Here is a 9,940-nt window from a genome sequence, read left to right as displayed (position 1 = left end):
GTTGTTTCCCTTTAAAGTTGATGCTATCGATTTTCCTTTCCAATTCTTTAACAACTCTTACATCCCTGAATCTGAAAAACGTGAAGTTTTTTTCCCCTTCATTCATGTTCTATTACCCATGTAAACATCTTTTAGCTCTTCATAATCGGTAAAGATGCTTCAGATCTATCCTTTGTTTGATTCATTAGGCACGTTCATTACAAAGTACATGGTTATCTGACTTATCTCTCTAGTGTATGTGTTCTCCGGTGGGTTTCTTTGTCTGACCTCATTCCATTCTGACTTTTCGTTCCCCTTCATTCTCCCTCGAGAGGAAATCGTGTCAATCTTTTAAGTGACATTCATAAATGAAAACAACTTATGCATTCTAAATTACTTACAAGATTGGTCTCTTTTAGAACCATTAGCGACAATGATAAGTTGATCACATTTACTTTGCATAAGAGGTTTGGTTGTGAAAACTACATCATATTATGTACTTAAATATTAGTATATTGCCATCACTTAATGGCCAAAATGTTTCATTTTATTGAAAATTATGCATGTTTGAAACAAATTGAGACTTTTCATCTATTCATTGATCAATTTGTATAAATTTAATCACAATGATTTTTAGGAATAAATTACATATTTTCATTCATTCCCTTACATGGTTCTTAACATAAATTATTTCTTAGTATTCATATTTTTCAAAAAGTTTATCGGTACTGAACAAATTATAAAAATTGTTCTTTTTACAATTAGACCTAGGAATAAAAAAGGCCTTACCAATTGTTCTCATTTATTGATCCATCCCTTGATGATATGTGTCTATATGCAATGATTTTTACGTTAAAAATACAACATAATAGTTTTTATTTTCATTTTTTTTTAATTTTATTTTCTAATAATTACGTATAATGCAATGTAATGTAATGCAAATGTGTCTTCCTAGAACTAACCCAGTCGGATCATACCTAAAAACTGGCAAAAAAGAAAACATATAATAAAAAACAAGAAATCCATTATTTTACGAAAATATGATATGTTTTTTTGAGACTGTAACCATTAAAACAGCTTTATTTTAACTAAAGAATCAGTCCTAACTATTTAGTTTCTTTTCTATGGTTATTTGCAATTTATTTTTCCATGCTTGGTATTTTTTTTTTTCTATACATAATGTTAATTGTTAGCGGTTTGTATACGAAAACAATTAGTATCAAGAAATCATGAACATCTGAAATAAAACTCAAAACTTTCGGTCTAAAAGACAAAACCTCTACCAAATGGGTTAGTCCCACATTTGTTTTGTCCTTTTATCAACTTATTTCTACATATGAATGGTTATTTTAACCACTATATGCACTCATACATTTCTTTTCTAGTTCTTCTAATCAAATCATATGAATTACGATATATTAAAAAAAAAAAAAAAAAATTATGTATATAAGGACTCCATATTCAGTCCCCCTTTTTCAATTATTAAATGAAAATATAATTTCCATCAACCCAATGTCTAGATAATAAATAGTAAATAATAGACAGATTTCAGATATTTATGATCATTTTTAGGAAGTAGTTTCTGAAATTTGTGTTTTAATTTCTATATTCTGTTGGCCGTAAAAATTATGGAAGATAACGACGGATCATCCTTAATAGTTAAGACACCAGTGTCGGATTCGGTCCCCCGCTCACCGGTCCCCGCCCTACCACCATATCCTTTCTCTCTCTATCTAGTCTCTATAGCACACACTTTCTCTCTCTACAACACACCCAAACCCCAAAAGCCATCTTATCTAATTGATGATGTAATCGTAGTCGTAGTAGAATTGAATTGAAAAGTTGTGGGCCGATGAGAAAAACGTTGCTTTCCTTCTACTCCAAAACCAAATGCTCTCCTTCACCTTAATGAATAATGATCAAATAAATCCGAAATTTCCAGAAGATTAATAGATACGCACACCGGCAGCAGCTTCAACTTCATCCGCCATTGAAAGCCAAACAAGATCGCATCGCATGGTTTCTTTTGTGGGTGCAAACTGCAAAGTCATAGGTTCTTCTGATTGAAGAAAGAGAAAGGTGAACGTCTTTTCTCTGCCGCGGAAAGTGGGAAAGTACCATTTGGCAGTTCTCTTTTCCTTCCGTCATTTTCCGTCAGCGGTGCCTTTATTTTTTTTCAGTTTTCCGATTCAACTTTTCCACCTCCACTTGAATTGCTTTTTGGGTTTGCTTTGGTACAATCGTTTTCGTTGGAATATTTGCTTCTGTTGTGCGTCTTTGAGTTGTTGTTCATTCTTCAATTATTGTGTACTTTGATGGAGAAACATGAAGAAATGGGGGTTGAATCGTTTCAATTCGGCGAAGATGATATTCAGAGCCTCATGTCGGTGGTGCCACCGCCTGAGCCCGGCAATTCTTTCACGGCTCTCCTTGAACTCCCACCGAACCAGGCCGTCAAGCTCTTACACTCCCCCGAAGAAACCACACCCCCCGCTATTTTCCCCCCTTCGGTGTTTCCGGCCATGGAAACCGACAATTCACTCGAGACGACGAGCTCAATTCTCCCAAATTCGAGCCCTAATTACTGCAATTTGGTGAAACAAGAACCGATTGATTCTGATTCTCTGCATAATTCATCACCTATGCAGTCAGATCCGATTATCCCGAAATTAACGAAGCGCAAGGAGCGAGAGAAGAAGGTTTGTGTCACTTCATGTCTTTATTCCTCAATTCTACGTGTTTAAAATTTTCAATAATCGAGTTCTAAATCCATCACTCCACCATTTAAAACTTCAGGTAAAACCATCGGTGAAGAAGATCAAAAACGTCGCAGATGAGACCGACAGTGAGAAGCTTCCGTACGTTCATGTCCGTGCTCGGCGAGGTCAAGCAACAGATAGCCATAGCTTAGCTGAACGAGTAATCATCATAATCATCTCATAATTTAATCGTGTTTAATTAACATTAAGCTTCCCCTAACCACTAATTACGATCAACTGTTGATAGGCAAGAAGAGAGAAGATTAATGCTAGGATGAAGCTCCTTCAAGAACTGGTTCCTGGATGCAACAAGGTTAGCTTAGCTATATATATTCAAGTTCTGTATTCCTCTGCATTCCTCACTTGTACTGTACAAATGGGCAATGCATGTTTACATTGCTTTATCTAATATTGTTATTTCCCCGATTATCGTGGGTTTAGTTGATATTGCCTGTGTTTGTCCATTCCATTGCGTAGTAGGACCGGGGTAAAGATGTAATTTACTAATTATTATTATTATTATTCATCTTTCCTCTTGGTCAAGAGCTTTTCTTTTGAACTCATAGAAATACTCTTGTAGTATGCAAATAGACAAATAATATTTATTCGGTTTATCATTCTTTTAAGAAAATTTCATTTCAAATTGACACATGACAAGACAGAACAGATTATACTGTGTTGAGACTGATGTCAGCAGGACAAAACTATCTTATTGTCTTGCAGATTTCAGGTACGGCGATGGTGCTTGACGAGATCATCAATCACGTGCAAACCCTGCAACGCCAAGTGGAGGTTGGTTTTTGTATAATCTTTTTTATTTTTATATAATTTTTAACTACAAAACTTTTTTTTTTTTTATTATAACTCGAAAACTTGCTTTTGGTGCAGTTCTTATCAATGAGACTGGCTGCAGTGCACCCTTGTATCGATATCAACTTAGACAACATCTTCTCTGCAGAGGTAATTATTATTATTATTATTATTATTATTTTACTTTTTACCTAGTGGTAAATAATGATACCAAAACCTTTAATGCGTTGTTGTTACAGTGAGTCAAAATACATAATAAATGAACATCTGTTATGGGAATAAGGTGTCATAGAAAATTGGACCACTTTGCTAAGCTTTGCAATGTAGTATTTATTTAATATCTCTCTGCACATTGAACATTGAACGTTGAAAGGCATTGTTGTTCCAATTGGGTACTATGTGGTTCATTCATGGTAGCATATATTATTAGACATATAAAAGAAGCAATTAATGTGGCCCTTCACTTGTATGGACAAGATTGACATAATGACATTCTTGTCCCTAATAATTTTGTTTGACCATTTTGCAGAGTGGGTCACTTATGGACTGTAGTTTTGCTGGCATGGTTTCACTAGATGGACAAATGAATGGAAACAGCCAACACCAACACCACCACCACCACCACCACCAGCAGCAGCAGTTATGGCAGCAGCCTGATGGGATGCCACCCCAGGGACTGTGGGGTGGGGAAGACCTCCACCTGCACCCTAATTTCTTGACACCAGATGACTCGCTTTTAAGTTATGACTCATCTGGGAATTCAGGTAAAAAAAAAATTGAATTTATAATTAATTAATTTTTACGAGTTTAAAGAGTTGTTGATTTGAATTGTGGCGTTTTGGTGTTGTGTTATGTAGCTTCTTTGCATACGCAGCAGTTGAAAATGGAGTTGTTGTGAAGAAGATGGTAGCAAGGAAAGGATTGGATTGTATATAATGGAAGATAGTAGTGGATAGAAGAAGAAGAAGAAGATAGTGGGTTAATTTAGAAGAAGCTTAATTAAGAGTTTAATTTATTGATAATTAGAGGTTTAGAAAATGGATATTTGAGGATGGTATTATGCATATAATTATTATATAGTTGCACTAATTTCTCACGAGCATCAACGTTGATAATCTATTAATTTCTCGACTCTTAATTATGCATATCACCAGACAGACTTTTTCATGATAAAACAAGAGACAGAAAGTAGGTTGGTTTTATTATTTATTTTTCAGTCTTTTAATTTTTTTTATAATCAGATCTGACCGCTAATGACTAATTTATTTTCTGAACTTAAATTGTCAACTTGGTAGTAAATAATGATCTAAATTTTTATTTGCATGGATTCAACATTTACTTCTTAAAATTATTTTCGACGTTCGTAAGTTTTCATACAATGACCATCAAACACCATTACCATCTTGCATACTTTATATATACACAAGGTAACCTACACATGACAACTAACAAAATGTCTAACTAACAAAACGACAATTAACGAACTTAACTACCATCTTGCATACTTTATAAATATATCCCACCACTTTATTTTAAAAGGTAAATGAAAGGAGAGAAATATTTAATTATAATGTTAATTAATATTTAAAAAAAAAAAAGTTTTAACCTTGTACAAGGAAAACGATCGCCGATCGATCGGGGAAGGGGAAACACACCCTTGTGTGTGTTCGATCGAAAATCAGAGAAAGGGAGAAAAACATCGAGATTCAAAGAGAAGAAACAAAGCTTATTGTGTATATGTGTGTTCTAGTTCGATTTAAAAAAAAAAAAAAAAAAACAAAACAAGAGGACGAGAGATCCTGAGGAAAATGGAAGCAACGATGCTGCAATCAAGATGAAGGGGAGCTGCAGCAGCGACGACCGCCAGTGGTGGCCGAAGGCGGCATCCAACGCCTGGACTACGCCAGAGTTGACCACTGTGGCAGTAACCTATGATGGACAAATTCAAATGATCCCATGTTTTGTAATTAAACCAATGGACAAATTCAAATGATCCCATGTTTTGTAATTAAACCAATTGAGGTAATTTCATACCCTAGAAGTTTTATGAACGAAATAGGGTTTGTTGTAAATTGGATTTTGTGATAATTTGATCATGTCCAAGAGGTTATTGCTAGTAATGACCCTGATTAGTTCCTTCCATTGCATAACAGGGCAGTATTATTCACTAATTTTGCAATGCAAATAGACAAATAGTCTTCATTCGATCAATAAATCCATTCATCCTTAAACTATACATGATGTATTGTGTTTGTGTTTGTGTTTGGCTTACAATGAGTAGATAATAATCAATCATGTACAAAACTTATTTTTTTAACTACAAAACTTTTTTTGCTGCAGATGTTATAAATGCGACTAGCTGCTGTGCACCCTTGTATCATATCAACATAGACAACATATTTTCTGCAAAGGTAATACGTATGGAGTCCTTTTGCCTATTTCTATGAAATTTCACATGCTATGATACATATATAATTCCCCTTGGTTTTTACCTACAAGTGAAAATTTTGTAACATTTAATTATCAATGTTTCCTTGTTACTGTTAGTCAAAAATGTCAAAATACATATTAAATGAAACCAATGAACATCTGTCATGATTTCCCTCAACCAAGGACATGCTCGATAACAACATGGGAATAAGTTAGCATTAAAAATTGGACCACTTTGCAATGTAGTATTTATTTACTATTGTGGGGATGTAAATTGAAGCCATTGTTGCTTCAATTGGGTGCTATATTGTTCATTCATGGTAGCGTTAAATTAGGCATATAAAAGAATCCATTAATTTGGTGAACTTGAGGTGGGCCTTCACTTGTATCAACAAGGGTGACATTGTTGTTGTGGGAATTCACTTATATCCCTAAATAATGAATTAACTAGAGTTTTAACTTTTAACTTTAGAGATTTGTTGATTTGAATTGTTTTGGTTTTCATGCAACTTCTTTGCTATGGAGTTAGGCACCAGTTCAAAATGGAGTTATGGAGTTAAGTAAAAGTGAAGAAGATTGATGGTTTAATTAAGAATTGAATTATTGATAAGTAGAGGGTTAGAAGTGAGGATTTGAGGATGATATTATGCATATAACTATTATATAGTTGTATTAAATTAATTTGACTTGACATATGTGTTAACAAAAATACATTTGTTATGTCTCCCTACCTATAAAATAAAGGGAAAACGATTTACTAGAGTAATTATCTTTATCGTTTTGATCATATTTAGGTAAATTCTTTATTTTTGTACACATTTAACCATTTAACTTGTTATATGTATTCGCATATTGTCATTGTCATCACCTATAGTAGGTAACAGTGGTAATATGTGAACAAATTAACAAGTTAAATAGTTAAAATGACTACAAAAAAAGAACGTTGCTTAAATATGAACAAAACGAAAAATTAATTACTTTGATAAGTCATTCTCCCCATTTTTAATAGCGATTTTATTTTTCATATTTGTTTGTATTATTTTTTTCAAATGTTATTTTTAAAATGTATATAATTTTCTAAATATTAGTTGAATATCGATCAATTTCAAACTTTACTTTTTAATTAATAAATATGTTTTTGTTTTGTGAAATATTTTATATAGCATCTTATAATATTTTTTTTCTTTTGTTTTTAAGCATATATAATATTTTTAAAGTAAATATGGAGGGTCTTTTAAAAAGATAAAAAGAAAATATTACTTAGCAAATAAAAAAACAAAAACAAAATCTATATAATGTAAATGTTTTAAAAAATTCCAACTTTTTAATACTTTTTAATTAGAAGTTTATAAACTTTTATTTTTTTAATACAATGTTTTAAACTAGTATTTAACGAAAGTATTTTCAAATGTTATAAAAAAATATCTAACTATCATATAAAATCCGTGAAACACTTTAAAAATGTTGTAAAAGAAAGTTTAGAAATAAATGTATGAAAGTTATAAAAATATTATATGAAAATGTAAATTAAAAAAAAAGTTGTCAAGTACTTGTAAGAAAATTTTAAAACATTTATAAAATATTTTGTTTAAAAGCACTTGTATTAAAATTATATGAAATAATAAAAAAAAGTTTTAAAAAAAATTATAAACAAAGATTTAAAACATTGTATTAGAAAAGCTTGTAGGAAAAAATATCATAAAAATGATGTAAGAAATTATAAAAAAAATTTAAGAAATTTGTAAAAAAAAAGAAAAAAAATGTTCACATTTAGATAAATTTATTTATTTATTTATTCGTATACATTTGACAATTTAACTTGTTAAATTTGTTTACATATTATCATTGTCATCTGCTATAGCAGGTGACAATTGGAATATATGAACAGACTTAACAAGTTAAATGTGAAATGTATACAAAAAAAAAAAAAAAAAAAAAAAAAAAAAAAAAAAAAAAACACTAAACGTGAACAAAACGAAAAGATAATTACTCTCACAAGTTATTTTCCTAAAATAAAAGAAAGATACAGAAGAACAATCGGATATTAAGAATACTTTTTTTAATATTATGTTTGGAATAGTACATGTCAATTTTTATATCTCTTGATTAAATTTGAAAAAACATCATAAATGGTCCCTGTGTTTTCCCAGATTCTGAAGTTTAGTCCCCGTAGTTTAAAAATCTCATAGTTGGTCCCTATGCTTTCAAAACTTTTAACAGGTGGTCCTTATCCCTCACACCGTTAGAATCCCACCGTTAACCCTTATTTCATTAAAATAATATAAGGGTAAATCGGTCTTTTCACCTGTGCCCTCTTCTTTATAACCAAATGCATGTCTATATTGGTCTAACCCTTCTCGCACCCACCGTCTTCTACTCTCACTCTACTGTGCATCGAATTCCAAAACGATTTCTGCGAGTGTCGAAGATGGCGATTTGCAGATGTGGAATGGAAACAACGAAGTTGACCTCATGGACGGATCGTAACCCAGGAAGGCAATTTTTGAATTGTTCAAGATGTGGGTTCGTAAGGTGGGTTGACCCTCCGATGTGTGCAAGGGCATTGGTGGTGATTCCAGGTTTAATAAGATCAATGAATCGATTGGAAGAGAGGGTTGCAATTGCAAGTGCAGAACTGTGGAACTACCGGCTTATGTTGTTCTGTTCATGGATGATTTTTTTTTGGTTTTATTTTAACTAGTAAGGATTTGGATGGTAATAGGATGGGGGGTTTTGGTTTCTTTGTACGCATCTAACTAGTTCAGGGGGTTTTGGATATTGATGGAATGGGTATTTTTGGTTTCATTTTGTTGTATGAAGTGTAACACATTAAGTTAACGGAAATGATGATTATGTATTTTGTTATAAATCTGTGGTTTTGATGTTCATTTTCGTATGATGCATTGTTATAACTGCATCTTGCAAATGGTTAGGAATGGTATTTCAAATCTACATTGTTATACATGCATCTTCTTGAGAAAGGTTTGGAGAGGGTAATTCATAAGCAAAATGTTGATAAAATCATTACAAAATGTTGATAAAATCATTACAAGTCTGTGCTTAACCCATACAAACACGAGACTTACTTTCAACATACTTACTAATGGAATGTCTTAACCCATACAAACATTACAAAAGACCTAATTACCATAATTTAAACAACCAAACCATAATTTATGTTTCAAAAGACCTAACTACCCAAACATCCAACTAACTACTTAACATATTTCCTAAATTACCCTTTCCCTTTCCTTGTGTCTTAACCTTTGCCTGTGTCTTCCCTTTTCCCTGTGTCTTCCCCTTTGATCCAACTTCACTAATGCCTCCCTGCCCTTTACATGTTCTTGAATTGTGCCCCTTGTTATGACACTTTGAACAAGTGACTGCAATAAATTTCCTACTCAATTTAGTGGTTTGGCTATTGGGCTCATCAACACCTCTCCTTCTCTTCTTTTTTGGCCTCCCAACCTACACATATGCATTTATTATATTTAAAACATTAACATACATGCTGGCATTAAAAGTACATATCTAGCCTAGTTGACATAACAACCTGTGTGTGATGTTTTGGTGGAGTTAAAGTGAATGGACAATCACTTTTTGGCCACATTGAACGACCATTTATTGGATCAATTTTGTTCAGATACATGGCTCTCCATGTTGATAACTTATAGCAAGGATGGACCCAATCCTCAACATTAGGGGCATCTTCTCCATTTTCAATTTTGTTCCATATAGCAGAAACAGCATGTCTACATGGAAAACCTGTAATCTCCCAGAACCAAGTGCAACTTCTTTCATTTAGGTTCACCACATACTGATCCTGCCATGTGCTTGCAACTTGGTACTTTCCTGCCCCATTATACTTTGCTGCTTGAGTCTTAATCTCCTCTAAAATTATAGTTGCAGTAGTACTTAGTTCCCCTTGACACTTATCTTTTCCTTTTGCACAACACACAATC

General features: G+C 32.6%; 1 protein-coding gene across 1 annotated transcript; it reads left to right on the top strand.

Moving 5' to 3' along the window:
- The first annotated feature begins 1,735 nt into the window (after window positions 1–1,735).
- On the top strand, window positions 1,736–4,644 carry LOC145048080 (transcription factor bHLH48-like). Its single transcript, XM_078996491.1, has 7 exons — window positions 1,736–2,678; window positions 2,776–2,898; window positions 2,986–3,051; window positions 3,462–3,530; window positions 3,627–3,698; window positions 4,078–4,312; window positions 4,406–4,644. Exons 1-7 carry the CDS (start codon window positions 2,295–2,297, stop codon window positions 4,444–4,446), a joined length of 990 nt encoding a protein of 329 aa, XP_078852617.1. The 5' UTR covers window positions 1,736–2,294; the 3' UTR covers window positions 4,447–4,644.
- The last annotated feature ends 5,296 nt before the right edge of the window (window positions 4,645–9,940 follow it).

Source organism: Lactuca saligna, chromosome 5 (assembly GCF_052625555.1).
Source record: "Lactuca saligna cultivar CGN05327 chromosome 5, ASM5262555v1, whole genome shotgun sequence".
Taxonomy (NCBI): Eukaryota; Viridiplantae; Streptophyta; class Magnoliopsida; order Asterales; family Asteraceae; genus Lactuca; species Lactuca saligna.
Note: the sequence above shows the minus strand (reverse complement) of the source record. Positions and strands in the feature narration are given on the sequence as shown.

Bases quoted from the DNA above. Each gene is read 5' to 3' on its own strand.
- LOC145048080 (XM_078996491.1), top strand. From the start codon at position 2,295: ATGGAGAAACATGAAGAAATGGGGGTTGAATCGTTTCAATTCGGCGAA. The intron at 2,679-2,775 runs GTTTGTGTCACT...TTAAAACTTCAG, and splicing joins GCAAGGAGCGAGAGAAGAAG to GTAAAACCATCGGTGAAGAA. The intron at 4,313-4,405 runs GTAAAAAAAAAA...TGTGTTATGTAG, and splicing joins TGACTCATCTGGGAATTCAG to CTTCTTTGCATACGCAGCAG.